Source organism: Musca autumnalis, unplaced genomic scaffold (assembly GCF_047663935.1).
Source record: "Musca autumnalis isolate F117 unplaced genomic scaffold, ASM4766393v1 scaffold_5, whole genome shotgun sequence".
Taxonomy (NCBI): Eukaryota; Metazoa; Arthropoda; class Insecta; order Diptera; family Muscidae; genus Musca; species Musca autumnalis.
The window spans coordinates 133,691,700-133,709,304 of NW_027412088.1; the positions used below are offsets into that span (position 1 = coordinate 133,691,700).

The 17,605-nt window shown below is 31.4% G+C and overlaps 1 protein-coding gene across 50 annotated transcripts in view; it reads left to right on the plus strand.

Annotated features, from left to right (window-relative positions):
• The window catches only part of shot (dystonin-like protein short stop), a 227,166-nt gene that overhangs the window by 173,701 nt on the left and 35,860 nt on the right, over positions 1 to 17,605 (plus strand). For 46 of the 50 annotated variants that reach the window (XR_012408622.1, XR_012408621.1, XR_012408623.1 and 43 more), the window contains 2 exons: positions 341 to 424; positions 1,025 to 1,246. The exons of 3 other annotated variants lie outside the window; for them this stretch is intronic. Coding sequence is in view for 41 of the 47 variants with exons in the window: in XM_073957924.1 (XP_073814025.1) it covers positions 341 to 424; positions 1,025 to 1,246 (306 nt within the window). In the remaining 6 variants the exon portion in view is untranslated. Of the gene's footprint in view, positions 1 to 340; positions 425 to 1,024; positions 1,247 to 9,482; positions 9,923 to 17,605 lie in introns of those variants that run through there. One more of the 50 variants, XM_073957939.1, reaches the window with a different exon arrangement.

The following is a 17,605-nucleotide window of genomic DNA, read 5'->3' on the forward strand; positions in this document are numbered from 1 at the left end:
ACCCCAAAAAATACATTGTAGACAATTTTTTTTAAACTAATTGTATTTTTGTCTAATTTTTTGTATTTTCCACCCACAACCAAACAAACGAACAAACAAAACCAAAATACAAAAAAACACATAAATATTATGTTTTCTCTTACCAAACAAACAAAAACACAACTTAAAACAAAACTAAAAATGCCACAACCACACATAATATTGTAACTTTTCAACCATAAAATGTGGTTTGGTTGTTCAAACAATACTTACGACACAATGAATGTGACCACCGGGACCCACATATTTACACTTATTTGTTAAAAAATATGTCCTTTACCAACAAAATCCGAAAAAAAAGAAATTGCTGGGAGCTGCTATCGAACGAAAACCTAAAATCGAAAATGTCAACTTGGCTGGAGGCAAACTAATAAGAGAAGCTAAGGTAATTGATGAAATCACTTGAACCCTGTACGTTTTTTTCCTTCCTATTCTACTTCTGTACATCTCTTATTCTATACTCTTTGTCGCGGCTGTCTGTATTTTCGTTTTAATTTTGTAAAGAAAATATTGGTTGATTTCGAAATGTTAGGGGTAAGAACATTTCGAAAAATTCCCATATTTAGAATTAAATAATAATCTAGTTTGTGAATATTATTCTAAAAAGCCAAACAAAGAAGGTATATTTATTGCTTTTTCAAATGAAAAAAGACAAAATTATTATTACGGTTAATTTTTTTGTTTTGGTGGTGTGTCATTAACTTTTACAATAAACAAAAATAATTTTTAAACCAACAATCAACAAAAAAACAATTGTATTAAAAAAGCACTAAATATTTATTCAATTTTTCGTAACCAACTTTTTCTAATTCCCTTTTATTTAACTTGACAAACTTATAAATACAACCAAACAATTACTAACCTTAAATCAATCAATTTAACTTTTAACCTTAACCCCACTTCAACCCCTAAACCAAAAATTTAAAAAACAAAACAAATAAACAACTACTACCAAACAACAAATCTTCGGCGTTAAAATGTTAAGATTTACGATGGTAAATGTCTGCGCTTCATCGATTGGTTATTGGAAGCACGTCCCTCATTTTCACCACCACGTCGTGATCTACGTCCCGCGGATAGTGATCCCGGAGCAACACAGTATTACAGCCAACGTTTGGATATTTTAAATACGAAATACGATCGATTATTGGAACAATTATCACAGCGTCTGAAGACGGCTATCGAAGTTAACGGTAGCGATGGTTTGGTAAGTTTTATTTTATTTTTATGATTTCATATATATTATTTCAAGCATACTATATAATCATTTTATTTGTCCTATGTGTATGGAGCAATTTGTGTGCTTTGCTTGCAAAGAAAAAAGGAATGTTTGAAATATTTTTGTTATATATAAAGTAGTTTTTGAGAGAACTTGAATCAGATTTTATCTTCTATTATCGCATAGCAAATTATCGTCATGCCTCCGTTTTCAGGATGTTGTCCCTGAGGATTGTTTTACAGCAGAGAGGAACACAGAGAGCCCAATTTTACGAAAAACGTGGCCAAAACTCTAAAACTGAATGGATTTTGACCTAACCTTGAGTTCTTATGTTTTTCGGATAGCTGGTTTCATTTTTCATATTTTTTAACCCGCAGACGGTCATTAAATGGGTCTTTTTGGCCCTTCTATAAAATGTGATCGTATCAGATCAAAATATTCTACAAATTTGTTCGCCATCAATTTTTATTACAGGTTCTAGAATACACGAAAACACTATATCTTACCTAAACTCCAGAAATATGCAAAATAAAAAACAAATTTTAGGGTTAAGGTCGTAATTCATGTGAGTTTTGGCAAAATTGTCATACAAAACATCATTTTAGAAGAATGGCGTCAAAGACAAAAATGTTTTCCTCTAAATTATATAAGTCACCAACGAAATTAAGTCTCTATTTGCATTACATACCAAGGAAACATGCACATCAATTTTGCCAAAAAAAAAAACTAAAATAGGGGTGCAAGCTACTAGCATTTCTACAGTTTTGGAAATACTTGAGTTAAGATTACTTGAAATCCTTGCACTTTAAGTATATGGTGTCTTTGGTAACCTTACTGACAATTATGCGAGGAATATTCTTCTAAAAAAAGCGGTCTTTTTGGTCCCTTTTCCCACAAATCGTTAAAATCTCCTATAAAATGTGATCGCATCAAACCAAAATATTCTAGAAATTTGTTCGCCATAAATATTTACTATAGGTCCTATAATACATCAAAGCTCTAAATTTTACCTAAACGCCTGGAAGTTACCCTAAAAATATGTATATATCTGCAAAACAAAATGTCACAGAAAAACGAAAAGTGCAAATATGTACAGGATGTTTCAAAGAAGACTGGTAAAATAACTTCCTTTTTTATGAAATGATAAGGTACAAAGCCTAACTCGATCTTACTCACAACTATTTTCATCATTTATTGTTAAAATTGACCTTGAAAAAATCTACAAGTACGGACATCAATTATTTAAGAACGCACTCTTCGTGCAACACTGAACATCTTAATCTTAAATATGTTTCACATACCTTTCATTAAAATTACAAAAAAAATTAAAACCCGTTGTTTATATTGGATATTATCATAGTTTTATAAACAACTTAAATAAATATATTGGATATTATCATAGTTTTATAAACAACTTAAATATTAAAAAATCCAAATAGGGTCACTTTGACCTGCTTTTATACCCACTTATTTAACAAGAAACCTATATATTTTTCATAACTACACGCAGTGGGATTCTATAAACAATATTTGACCCTATTTAGTGTAAATTGATAAAAAAAAAAAAATTCGCTTTTTCGGAAAATTGGATAATGTGCATTGCTTTAAAATACGAATCTCGATACAAATCCTCTTACCGTGTTCATTTAAGTTTTACAGTCTGCCTATCTCCACTGTACACGGTAGCTTTATTTGTCTACGAAAAGTATTGCGTAGTAGCTAGCATTGGCAAAGACTTCTATTCTAATCAACTTCTATTCTGACCAACGAAAAAGATAGTTATTATATTTTTTTTTTTAAATTCCATTTCTGTATTAAAATAAATTGGTGTCTATATAAATTCAATTATGGACAGTTATTTAAATTGCTTTTAATATGTCTAAAAAAGTTGTATTTATTTTTGAAAAATTAATTAAACTCTCTAGAATCGTTTCCTAAATGGCTATGAATTTTAATTAACATTGTTGAATTCAATCTCAAAATAATTCTGGTGTTGAAGAAACAAATTAATGCCGAATATCAATTTTCATACTGGTTTAAGAAAAAAACAACAGAACAGTTGGAGATTTTGTTTACCAAAAAAAAAAAACAAAATTAAATCATTTAAATATCTAGACAAATTGGAATGTACACACTTCAACAGGTTTCGAACCCACCAAAAAGTTGCATAATTATAATAAGAAGTAAATGTATCTTTTTTTAAGTTATGCCAATGTAGTGATATTTTCTTTACATTTTTGTTCTTTGTGTAGGAAGTTTTAAAATAATTAATTCTAAACTTGGTCCCATCATTTACATCTCTAATTGGCCAAAGTTCTTATATTGGATGTTTACGCCCAATTTTTGGCATTTTTAATTTATTAATCATTTTTGTTTCGTCTTGATTTGAACTTTTTTTTAATTGTTAATACTTTTTGTAGAAGTTCCAATACCCTGGCATATCATATATTGCCAAGGCAAAAAAAAAAAAAGAATAAATTTTCTTTCGTTTCTGAATATAAGTAATAATAAAAGTTATTACACTTATTGACGTTTGCAATTTTGACCTAAAAACATCTGTTAAACTTTCTCAGACATCCATTCGTTTTAATATTTGGTATAAGAAGGTATATGGAAGATTTTTAAGATAGTATTTAAATCTACGACGATCTGTGTACAAGGCGGGCATGCTAATTATTGCTTTACGATAATTTTATTTGCAGTTCGGTCAACTTTCCAAATACGAACGTCTCTATAACGAAAACGTCTTTATAATGAATCTTTTTATAAAACAAAAATATTATCTTTTAAGTTTTTACCTTTTTAAAGCAAATGTCATTATTTGCGAGATTTTGTAATTAATTTAATTAATCCAGCTAAGGATGGTTGATGTGTAGGACTTCGTAGGTCATATAGCTCGATTAATAAATTTAATTCAAAAATATTGTCCATTTAACATATTTTCTCTATAACGTAGTTATTCTTCGCAGCTGCATTATAGAGAAGTTCTGCTGTATATCTATTAAAAAGCAAATTGGAGAATTTACACACAATATCACCACCTGATGTAGTCGATCAGTGTGATCCATGATTTTTGTCTCAAACCAGTTCTAATAAAATGAATATCCACCAGCCAAAACACAGCTGCATTTAACTGCACACAATAAATTTAAATGTTCAAATAAATTTGTTTAAACAAACGAAAGAAGAAAAAAAAACAATGAATAAAACATAACAAATTGCCTTTCAAATGATGACGCGATATTTGTGCGAAATCGAAAAAAACAAACAATAATCCATGACTGCATCAAGTTAAAGTTTGAGGCTGAGATCGTTTATCATTTTTGCCACTGACTGGTCAAAACGTAATTTCAGCAAATTATATACTTTTGCAATGCAAGTCATTCAATTTGTCACCTCCGTAAAATACATTATTAGAAATAGATTGCAACAACAACATACTTGTATTAATTCTTTGCCACCCACTTTTTTGTTTTCTACTCCTTATGTCAGAGTTATAAATATCCAACATGCAACAACAGCAGCGCAGCAGTAAGCCTCGTACTTCAGTATCATATTATTCTGTCTGGCCAGATACTTTATAGAATACTAATTGTTTTATGTTTGAATGTTGTTTAACTTCAGCAAGAATCTAGTTGACAATGATTTCATTAGCGTTAACGTTAACGCATTAAATAAATGTTTTAAAAATAAAGTATAACATCATGCAAATCACTTGTTCTCTTTTGAAGTAAAACCAATTTTTCAATTGTTGAATTATTGTTTTAATGGCGATTGAACCCAGTTTGATTTGACATTGAAAATTAAAAAAATAGCTATGATTTCATGTCAACAAAAATTTTAAAAATTTGTCTCATTCCAAGTGCTCTTTGTCAGAATTCTAATTAAATTTTGGGCGCATCGTTTATTTATGTGATATGTTAATTAAGTTATTTTTAATAAAACTTTTCTGTGCTGTTTACATTTTATTCAATACAAATAACTTGGATAAGAGTACATACCAAAAATTCTATAGAGCAACAATGTTTGCTATTAATTTATTTTGCCAATAAATATAGATTGTTGTTTGTTTGGATTTTCCGAAAAAGGTATAACAAATTAAACAAAAAAGTAATAAATATAAATAAGGCATTAGCCACCCTAATACATAACTGTCAACTCACTCAAAATCTGATGATTTAATGATCCATTCGAACACCATATATCTTGCATCTCATTAATACAACTTTAACGTAAAACGATAATGATATTCATTCTCAAAGTGTTGTTTTTGTTGTCGAAAAAAACAGTTTTATTTTTTGGCCCAAATCAAGTCGCATTTATGTTATAAACCTTAAAAGAAATAGATTAATCTTAATGGCCGTCTTCATTAAATTAATCAATCGTTGTTCGCTCTTTATTTATCTCTCGATGACAGAATTGCTTTTTCGCACGTACAATCATTTCTGAATGATATTTTATTGTGATGTCATCCAACTACGGATCATCATCACTCACGCATCTGCCTACTACACATAGCGGGCGACCGACCTTATGACACATACTCTCGCACACCCTTCATTCATTCTCCTCGTTCACAATTGTTCTCATAGTTTGGTTTGACAAATGCCTTTTTGTTTACACACAATAAAAACAAAAAATCGTATCTGAAAAGGAGAGTTTGTTTTTTTAATTTACATATTTGTTTGTTATTGTTATATATTTTTTTCAAGGTTAATTTAATAATCATAAACAATATTATTTAAATGATTTATATTATTTATTTCATAAGAAATTGCCGCTTTAATGCGAGTACAATGGTGTGAATGAGAATATTTGGGCTAAAACTTAAAGTGAATTTGTGAGTTTAAGGTCAATGTTTTGAAAAGGTCACTTAAAATATGGGATAATATCGTTTCAAAAAAACCTTCGAAACGAGCCTCTTGACATGGGGAAACAAACTTGGGACACTTTTTTCCTAGTCAGCTTAATAATGTTTTTAAGAACTTTACTCGTTTCCTGAAAATACAGAAACAAATTCAACGCAATTTATATAACATCGATTTTCTTTCATATACAGTCCCTCAGCAACATCCCAACTATTGCCTCGATTTCTCACTTAAACCCATTTCGCCGTTTAGTGACAGACCAACTTTGGCAGATTCTTTTCGACATCATGAAACGGGGTTCCATTTAGGAATAGTATCGACATCGTCAGCATATTCGAGTGAGGACAACTTTTATTTATCGTATAGCGTTTCTCTTCAGACGAAATTCTTGTCTTTGTTGTAACAGCTGGGTTGTAATTGGAAGCTATTTCCTGGGAGTTCTTTAGAAAATAGAAACAAGAAAAGAAAATGTGCTAATTTGTTTGTGAATAGGAATGGAGGATGGCAGCGGAAGATATTGGACTTTGATTCGTAGGTGCCGACGGCCAGTTTGATAGATGCTGGGTATCGTGAGGGCTATGATGGTAGGAGTAATTTGTTAAGAGTAGCGGAAACAATGTGTTCTTTGTGGCCGTTGATAATGCTATTGTATCCGAGCCTTAGTTGCGCCAATATGGAAGGTATTTGCCTTGGAAAAAGAAATCGCTCACTATCCGAAATTGCTGCAACTTTTCGCATTAGGACTTTGTTGCTTCTCTAGCCATTTATAGCTTTGGAGACCGCGTTTTGACGCACGGTGTTCAGAGAGTTCGCTTTCGGCAGTCGATTGATGTTCGATGGAATGACATGTAGGATGTCCTCACGATCGTAATGGTTAGGGTGACTTGTCTGATAGCATTCCCGCAGAAACTGTTGCCTGAGGGATAGCATCCAGGTCTCCTCATGAAGATGATCCACATTTGTCATCTGAACGCAGCCCATAGTAATTAGAAGAACATTATTTTTAGACATTTGCAGGATTCTCCACAGTGTGTCGCTCAGGAAGCAAGTCAAGAGGGGCAGTATAATTGAACTCTTTGTCCCAAGAGTTGCCAGCTACTGCTTTTAGGACTTAGTTTCTGTATTTCGCGTTCAGGTACGTATGAAGAAAAGTGAAGAAGGTGGTCAAACACTCCCTCAAGTATCTTGGGATTATGAACAGTGGAGATATGACTGTCATCGACGAATATATCAAGCCTTTGTAGTTGTAGACCAAGGCTATTGTCATTAGAAAACTGAAGACAAAAAAAAAACATAATTCATACTATTTTTTCCTTTCCTCTTCGCTTGCTGCTTGTGGAAAAATAGCAACAACAAGAAATCACGAAACACACGCGTTTGGACGCATACCGCATTCACACCACCAAAGCAAAAACAAACTTTTATCCTCCCGTCTTCGCTTCTGAGTCTTCTATTACACCATACAAACAGCTCTTTATTATAAAATAAGCAAGAGCACTGTTGTTACTCTCTTTGACAATAATCCTCTCTCCACCCATAAAAATATCTTTAAACATAAAAAATATGTTGGTACACAAACAAATAAAATTGAGATATTTTACAAAATGTTGCAAACATATTTTTGCTTGGACCCGAACATAAATTTGTTTGGATCCAAGCATATTTCTAACATATATTTTACTGCGTATACCAACGTTTCAGACGGCAGCAAGAATAAATGTTGATTATATTTCCTAAGTATTTCAGCCATGTAAACTTCTCTACAAGTTGTCTCTAAGACACGCGTTCGGACTCGACGATAAAAAGTAAGTCCCATATCATTGAGCTAATATGTATCGGCGTGCACTCATTGATATGAGAGAAGTCTCCCTTGTCGCTTCGGGGATCTTTGATGCGACAAATATATGTAGTCCCATATCACTGAAATAGGACTGCATTCTCGGTAAAATTAGTATATGTTCCCATTGTAATTTTCTGAGATGTTCGTGGGAACTAGTTCATTGAAAGCTTTTGACAAATTCAAGCTCAAGTGAAAATAACCATCTTTCAATAATAGTTTCGGCTACTTTAATGGAAACATTTGACATATTACCAAAAATGGTGACAGTATGAACAACACGGCTTATATTACTATAATTCCATAACAGTCTTCCCTTTTAACACGTTTCCCAATTAATATTACATAGGCGTTTAACCTTACAAACCTCTTTTTATTAGAACCAAAAAACAGGCTACCATTTATGGTTAATTTTACTTTCATAACGATTTCGACACAATTTATTACATTTCCAAATAAAATTCCAAAATATTTTCATTAAATTGACGAAAATGGTAAATAACTGCGACGGCCTCAAGTATTTATGTACGATATGAACATGGTGGACAAAAACATGTGTGTAAGAAATTTAAAAGAATTTAACTTGTAGGCTTTAAAGGTAGCCGCTTGTAAGAGGTCATATTTTTGTTGTTACTAATTTCACTTCTACGAAATGACATCATTACATTTCATTTCGTATTATTTGAAATACCCAAGTTCTCACAAAAAAAACCTAAAAATACAACGTTTTAATGAAGATATCGCATATAATCCAAGCTTAGAAATGACCATGGCTTGTGGTTGTAGGTTTGTTTTTTTTTTATTGTTTGTGTGTGTGGTATTTGCTACACGAAATTTTTTTTATTTTATTTTTTTTTGCTTTAAAGATAAAGTAGCTAACCTGTTTGGTGGTGTTCTATGCCAGTACATGATGGTATGCTTTTTTGAAATTATAATTGTTTATTTCTGAAACACAGCAACAACAACAACAGCAAGCATGACGTATCTCATAACAACCAAAACAACAACAACAAAATAAACTTCCTTAATTTTTGTTGGTTGTTATCTTTCAAAAAAAAACCCAAATTGTCAGAAAAAATACGGCTAATAACCAACTAATGCATGAGAAGAGGAGGACAATGACATGTCTAGTAGACACTTAGAGAGCAACCGGCATTTGCTTTTATTATTTCTTTGCTTATTGTATTGTTTCCCCCAATTAGCACTGCTACAGACCCACAATCTTACACACAGATGAATGAGAAAAAATACTCTGTAAACCTAACACAAAACTGTTAATATTTTTATTATTTAGTTCCATATGCTCTGTTATTGTTCTCTTTGTGTACTCGTATTTGGTTCTTAAAACACCCAAACACTACACAAAAATCTCTAGTTATGTTATTTGCTGTTGTATTCTCTTGTACTGTGGTGGGGTCTGTTAACTCTGATATGTGGCCGTGTGTTTGTGTGCGAGCGTATCCCCATGACAAAGCTGTTTGGAAACTAACAGAGACCCCAAAATTGCCAATTTTTAGTCAGTCTACATATCGACGTGGTTGTGTAACGACGTTTATTTTTATTTAATTCTTGTCTGCTGCCGTGCACACACACTACGTGTACATTTGTCGTTTGCCTGCCTAACGTCTTTTGTTGTGTGTGCTTTCCAATTTTGTCTACTCTCTCCCCCGTGTAGTGTGAGAGAGATATTGAAATATAAAAAATTATGATTACAATCACAAAAAAGAAGAATCTAATCGAGAAAAAATTGGCTTAACTAATAAAATTGCAAAAAAGAAATATTTGTGTAGCTGATATAAATCAAAGAAAAAGGAGAAGAAGAAGAGAATAAATGAATCAAACAGAAAAACATATGGAAAACGAAAAGTGTTAAAGTTACAAGACTTTTCATTTTCACAAACGGGCTAAGCAATACAAGAAAATAAGTGTTAAAAAAGTTTTAAGCAATAAAAAACAAGTGTATGTGGAATAATAATAACAATAACAACAACAAACCAAAATAACAAAAATTCCAAGTGGCCCAACCTAAAGTGTGTGTTTATGTTGATGTAGGCGTATGCGTGTTATTCGTGTCCTTTATGACAACCATCCTCTGTTACGTATACGCCACCATGTGATACTATAACTGGCAATATGATGTCATTAATAAATACAAACAAACGACAATTCAAATAAGTTTGTTTACCAGTTTTCTTTTTCTATTTGAAATTAATAAAGAATTCCATAGTGTATTCCAAAACCAAATTAACTTCATTTAAATTCGTGAAGTGCTTCCAATTAAGCGCCAAAAAAAACCAAAAAAACTAACAAAATACAAAATTTTGTTGTTTGCTTTGTTGAACGCATTTCTTTAATTATTTCAAGAATATTTTACTCTTTTTATTTTGCTTGTATAACGTGAGTTAGCAACCAATACAATTTGCAGAATTCTGTATATACAAACATACACATTAAAATATTCTTAATAAAATAGAATTTCCTTCTTTCCATATGTTTTCTTTAAATGAATGAATAATTTCTGTGAACCAACAAAAAAAATAACGACGCACCAAACACTACAAGGGCAAAATTGATGAGGCACTCACTCGCTTGTTCATTTCCAAACAAAACAAATCGCTTATTTCACAAGAATCCCTTGGACATGTCATTAGTGTATTTTTTATAGAATTCAACCTTGAACTATGAAGGGGAGCTACATTAATATAAATAAATGACGGTGGTCTATTAGTTTAATGCTTACCGGATTCAAGCTAAAATTTCGTTTTGCTAGCAATTTTCTGATATACATATTAGCACAAAAATATATACTAACAGAGAATATTAAGGTGAAAATGCTTATAGTTAAGCTACATTTTATTTAGATTCATTCTAATTAGGTTGAGTATTGGGTGGAGACATGCCGATTGAATTTAAGGCCCAGCCCATTTTTCATTAATTTTTTCCAAGAAGACTACCAATATTTTTCAGTAGATCTTTTTTCTATCCGAAGGAGCATATTTTGAACTAGGTTTGGTATTTTTTATTGGAAAATATTGCATACTTTTGTGGCAAATGCACGCTAAGGAAATGAGATTTTGAAAAATATCTATTAAAATGGTTTGACTTTGACAGTCAAAATTTCGATTTTTGCCAAAAATGGTCCGTTTTTGCCATAATCGGTCCACAACAATTTTAAAAATTTCTTCGCTTAATGGTTGGGCTTTGATGCACTTTATAAGCCCACAGAAATATATGAATGTACAGATTCGATTCCCAGACTAAGCAACACCAATGTTCAGTGGTGTCGAAAATACCCTACAGTGTAATGTTGGCTATATTTCCTGAGTATCTTAGCCATGTAAAACTTCTCCACAAGTGGTGTCTTAAGACACGCCGTTTGGTCTCGGCTATAAAAAGTAGGTCCCATATCATTGAGCTAATATAAATCGGCGTACACTCATTGATATGGGAGAAGTCTCCCTATTCCCTTATGAAATGTTTGTATAACAATTATATATAATATATAATATCGGTTCATTCGTTTTCGAGCTAAATTACACACCGACTTCAAAATGCCATTTCAAGAAAACACACGTTTAAAAGTTTTATGTAATTCCGAAGGTAGCCATTGAACTCATTATGTCCAAAATTTGCCTTCGTAATATTTTGTTCAAACTTAGTTTATGTTCGAATATGTGCCATACCGGACCGCTCCCTCAGGTAGCTAGTCCCACTTTAGGCTATTAACTGTAATCTTTAACATGGGATGGCATAGGAGGTAACTGCATTACCCGTAGATGGTAGTTCCAGATTTTCAATCATATACCAGAATGTTGTATTGTTCCTCTATTTTGTTGTTCTGTTGAAAAGTGGTGGTTTTTATTTGAGAGTTCATATTCGCAAGTGATGCCTTTACTTGGAGATAAAAAGGTTTATGGTTCAGTTTTGTACTACTCCTTTTTCCAGATGTAGTTCAAAACATTTAAATTGTAATTCGAAACATTTCAATTGAAATTCGAGAATTCCTTCGTTGCATTCAATTTAAAATTTTCGTTTGAAATTCCATTTGTAATGAATCCAATTGAAATTCGAAACAAACAAAAAATTACAAAATTAGTTTTAAAGTCGAACTTTTTCTTTGTAATTCGAATTATTACATTTCCAATTGAAATTATTCCATTTGAAATTAAAGTAAAACATTTTGAAGAATAAATTGAGAAATTCGATTATAAATTGGAATATAAAACATAACTATTCAAATTATAAATGCAATAATTCGAATTTCAAATGAAAGACTCAAATTACAAATGGAAAAATTCAAAAATCAAACTAATATAATTTGCATTGCAATCCTCGATCATTCAGCTCAACTCCAGCGAGAAGTTAATTAAAATTAATATTAAAATGATCTTTTCCCTTGAAAAAAAAAGATCTTTCTCCCTAACACTCAAAATTTTCATATGATAAATTAAACAAATTTTTTCAATTAGAATTCAGAAATTACCATGAATTAATTCGAAATTCAATTGGATTTTCCAAACTACAAGTGAAATGTTTCGAATTCAAACTGGAATAATTCGTATTATATGGTGTTGTTTTGGACTAATTAAATTGCAACAATTGGAATTTTCATTGCTAGGCACTAGACATATAATGGCAATGGCACTAGACATATAATGCTTAGCTGCGGATATGTTATCCTCTAGCCGGATTGTCTAAACAACGGATGTATTTTGCCAGGACGTTATCTCCGTTCTTCAAACAATTTCTGCTTATTGCTATCCTGGACTTATTCTGTCTAGGCGGTATGCATTCATCCAATAATTAGCACTATATCCAATAATTTTTATGTTTCGCTTTCTGCTTTATCTCTTTTTTATCGATAATATTTTTTTGTAATACGAATTGTAGGGTGATCCTGTATGTCGCATAGTTTGATAATAGTACTATACTCCTTTTTGGCAACCAAGTATGTTATTTTGGACTGTTTGTTATTGGTACACGATTGTAATTTGTTTTAAATAAAACTGTATGATTGTAAAACTTTTCAAATTTATAGCGGATTTTTTTTAATTTGCAAAATTTATTGGATTTCTACAGGTTCAGGAAAAGAGCAAAATTGTATGAAATCGAATTTTGGATTGTGATTTCTACAGTGCAAAATTGTATGCAATCGAATTGTGTATTGTGGTTTCTACCACAAATTGTTTATACTTTTGAATAATTTTAACATTTATATTTGTTTTTTATTTCCCGGTCCATTTCGTTGTTTATATTTATCAACTCTTATTGTTCTCAAGAAAAGCATAACCTTTAAGAAAATTAAAACATCCGCTTCTTAAGTTAATGTATTCCCATAAACAAAGAATTAAAGCTTTATGACAGAAAAAGAAGACGTTTGTTATTCACAGAAAAAATTAACATAAGGCAACAGTTTTTCTCAACTGAAGATTCAAACATCCAAGTGACAAGTCATATTGACATAACAACATAATGATAATTGTCAAAGACAGAACATCTTAATTTTACCCCAAATTAGAAAAAAATATATTGAGGACAATAAAAATGAATTACGTGTCACAATTTGTTACAAATTTTCAACGAGATTAAAGGTCAAAAAACGGAAATACAGAGACAAAAATTAACAGTCATCATTTTTATTGTTTTTTTTATGTTTTTTACATTCTGTTAATTAATGTAATGTAACATACATCTGTGTTGCATTATCTTTCATACTCACATTTCCCAACATCCGTCTAAGGAAGAGACACCAAATACTCTTTATTTCCATTGTTACAACAGATGAATAAAAAGAGTGGTTGGTTAGTCGCTGTGCAGCCGTTAGATTCTTTTTATCGATTTACCAAAACAAACATAATTTTTTCTTGTTTGTAGTTAAAATTTTTCATGACACTTTTACTCTTTCTATGCCTTTTTTGCTGTCACTGTCACCAAATGCGGCCAAACTATAGTTTCTTTTATGTTGTGTTAGGCGATTCTATTGAAATTTCAAACACGCTGAAAATACAAATTAGAAAAAACAGAACATGTAAAAATTTGTGCGGAAAGTGTAGGGCAGACTATGTTGTTGTGGTTAGAGTCTTGTATGTCTGAAGAGGGAAGGGGAGGGTGTATGCATTGCGATCTACATTACCAATATGAAAATACATACTATGCAACCATCCATGCACATACATATGTATTTGAAGATTGGTCTTAGCAAGTGAATTATAATGGTGAAAATGAACTTTTTAATGAAAAAAAAAACAATTTCTTATTGATATTTTGAAGAAGACAACAAATATTTGCTATATCATCCATCCACATTGTTCTCCACACATTTTTTTCCATTTCATACTACAATTATGGCCACATGTTTTGCTGGTAGGCAAGGCAGACCCACGTTTCAAGGCAATTACTCACTTTTCCTTTCCTTTTTCTCTAGTTTGCTTCATTCTTGTTTCTATCATCTTTACATTATAGCGTGAATAATATATTTATGATTGTTGCCAAACTTTTGAATAGTTTTTCACACACAATGAATTAAAAAAAACACTAGACTACAACTAAATATCTTACTCTTCTTTAGACAGACTTCGATACTATAACTATAGACTTTCATTGTGTTCTCCTATTTTTAATGCCAAACTGTCAAAAATTGTTTTCCCATGCAAATTTGTTCAAAAAGTACGAAAACGGAAAAGTGGCAAAAATTGCAAAATCTCGAGCCGAAATGTCAAAACCAACGTATCAGCTAATAAGATGTCAGCAAATGTGCTGCTACTTTTTTTGTTTAAAAAGAAGTTTTGTTGGCTTTTGGAGCATGGGAACGTTCTTCTAGTAAAAAATTGGAAAAATGGTACTAGATAGTAGGTACTATCCTGCAGTTTCTGGAACACAACTATTATTTGTAAAATATATTAATTGGAACATTACAGTTTTCTATATTATTACAATACCGACAAGTCCCATTAATTTTAACAATAACTTTACTTTTAAGTGAATTAAGCCACGAAAACTTCAAAACAATTACAAACAATTTTATTTCCTACTCATATACCGACAGAGTTTTCATGAAATTTAGTTTTATGGTAAAAAACTTGTTTCATTTTAATTTCTTAGCTGTTGCTGTTACTATTTTATTTCTTGTTGTTGTTGAATTCTCTAAATCATCATCATCAACACCACCATCATCATTAATATGCGATGACATCATTTGCTTTTATTTTTAATATTTGTTACGTTGCCGACGTTTTGCTTTTTCGTTCTTGTTTTGTTTTTGTTTTTTCTTGTTGTTGCCTGTTTTCGTTTATATAGTATATTATTATTTGTTATACAAAAGGTTTAACATACCTATTCACCAACATACATATATAAAAATATTTAAATATTTTATTTCAATGTTTTGCTTGTTGTGCTTTAAAGTTCTACTCTGTTATATTTTTTGTTTCTTATTGTTATTACTTTTCTGACAATGAATTTTGTTGTTGATACGTCTTTGCTGAAATTTATCATTGATATTATCTCTCTGTTGTCTAAAGATATTACCTTTACCAAAAAAATACTATTGTCGGCAGTGACGAACATTAAACACCCCTCAATGCTACATCTCAAAATTAATAAAAATGCAGTCGAACTATTTTGTGCCTAAAGGCCTCGACACATAAGAAGCATGGCATTCTTGCTGAAGTCATATCTGATAAAAGACTAAAGACCAAGTTCGACCTAATAAAAAGATTTCAGAATCACATTTGAATTAGGTCGAACTTGGTCTTTTGTCATTTACTAGATATGACTTAAGCAAGAATGCCATGCTTCTTATGTGTCGAGGCCTTAAAGAAGTGTGTGACTGTGTTTTTGTTGGCGTTTTATTGAGTGATTCCTAAGTGGCTTCTAACTGAACATTTTTACCAATAAGTCGAACTTAGAAATGAAACCACAAACACACCATATAGAATACCATGTCCCGTTTGGAATATCATCTAGCAAAATGACTCATTAAAAACCTCTTGCTAACCCATTATTTTAACAAGGGCATTATTTTAAAATAATGGTTTAGCTTTAAGGACATGCGACTGTCCATAGTTTTCACCCTGTAAGTGGAAGAGAAAAATTTAAGGAGTAGTATAAAAACAAAGTTAGATGGCTAGAAGTTAGGAAAGATAGATAGATTGATTGCAATTTAGTTTAAAGCTTGGAAGACGGTACAGACCTGATTTAACTTATATGATAAACTGACATCCAGATCTCATTGAGGAAGTCGTCAGTTGAATGCAATTTAGTTTAAAGCTTGAAAGACGGCACAGACCTGATTTCACTTATATGATAATCTGCAATCCAGATCTTCACAAAAATTTCGGCCAAAGTGCTCCTTCCATTTTGAACCCATCTGTATAGATAGCCAAGCTTTGTGGAAGTGGTCTTTTTTCAGATGTAATTCGAGACATTTTATTTAATAATTTTATTTGTAATTCGAGAATTCCATTTATAATTTGTTACAATCCATTTGAAATTATTGGTCTGTTCCAGAACTGCAAGAATCTACTAATTTTTACTATTTTTTCCGATAACATAAAGGAAAAAATGTAATCGTAGTAAAAATTAGTAACTTCTTGCAGGTTCTGGAACAGAGCATATATTGTCTGTTCCAGAACTGCAAGAATCTACTAATTTTTACTATTTTTTCCGATAACATAAAGGAAAAAATGTTATTGTAGTAAAAAGAGTAGCTTTTTGCAGGTTCTGGAACAGTCCTATAATAATTTCATTTTTAACTCAAATTTTTCCATTTGAGATTCGAATTACACATGCAATGAGACCATGAGACCTTACTGTGCTGCTCTCTTATTTTTATTCGACAATTTCTTTTTGTAATACGGGCTGCTACATTGCCCTTTACGCAGAGTATTTCTCCCCATTAGCATTACGTGTTGGCTTTTGGAATCTAAGTATGCCTTTACATGACGTAATTGGCTTAAGTAGGCTTCCGCTGAACACACTTTTGTCTGTAGCTTATCGATGTCCCGTTTCCCTGTTGTGTCTCATCGAACTTTGCCAACAAAAACTCTTTACTACTCAAAGTTAAAATGGCCCTAGTCAAAGTTGAATAAAGAATCATATATTTTCTTCGAGTGACCCACTCCTCTCCCACCCCTACCAACCGACGAATTAATAATTAAATACCATATTAAATTGTTGGGAGTTTTAAGTACTATAATTAACTTTTTTGATTGTTGTTGCTGTTTTTTAAGAAATACTTCGCCCTACATGTTTTATTTGTATTTCGCTTTTCCTCTACTTTACCATTTTGTTGTTTATAACTTTATCTTATAAATCGCATTAATCTTATTTTTTTTTAATTGTTGTTTTTATTGTTATTGTGGTTTCCATTGAAAAGATATGTATAGGTATATAACAATTTCATGGGAAATAATAAATGAATGGAATATGCAATGATTTTTGCAATGGATACCATTGTTGATGACCTCATAGATTCGAAACCTGTACGTATGTACGTCTGGTAAATGAGTAAATGTTTGTTTCTTTTGCTGATACTCGACATTTAAGTGTTCTTCATCACTTACATTGTCTTTCTTCTTTCTTTACAACAAAGACATTTTCATTTTTTTATTCTTTGTGGTAATAATTACAAGTAGAATTACA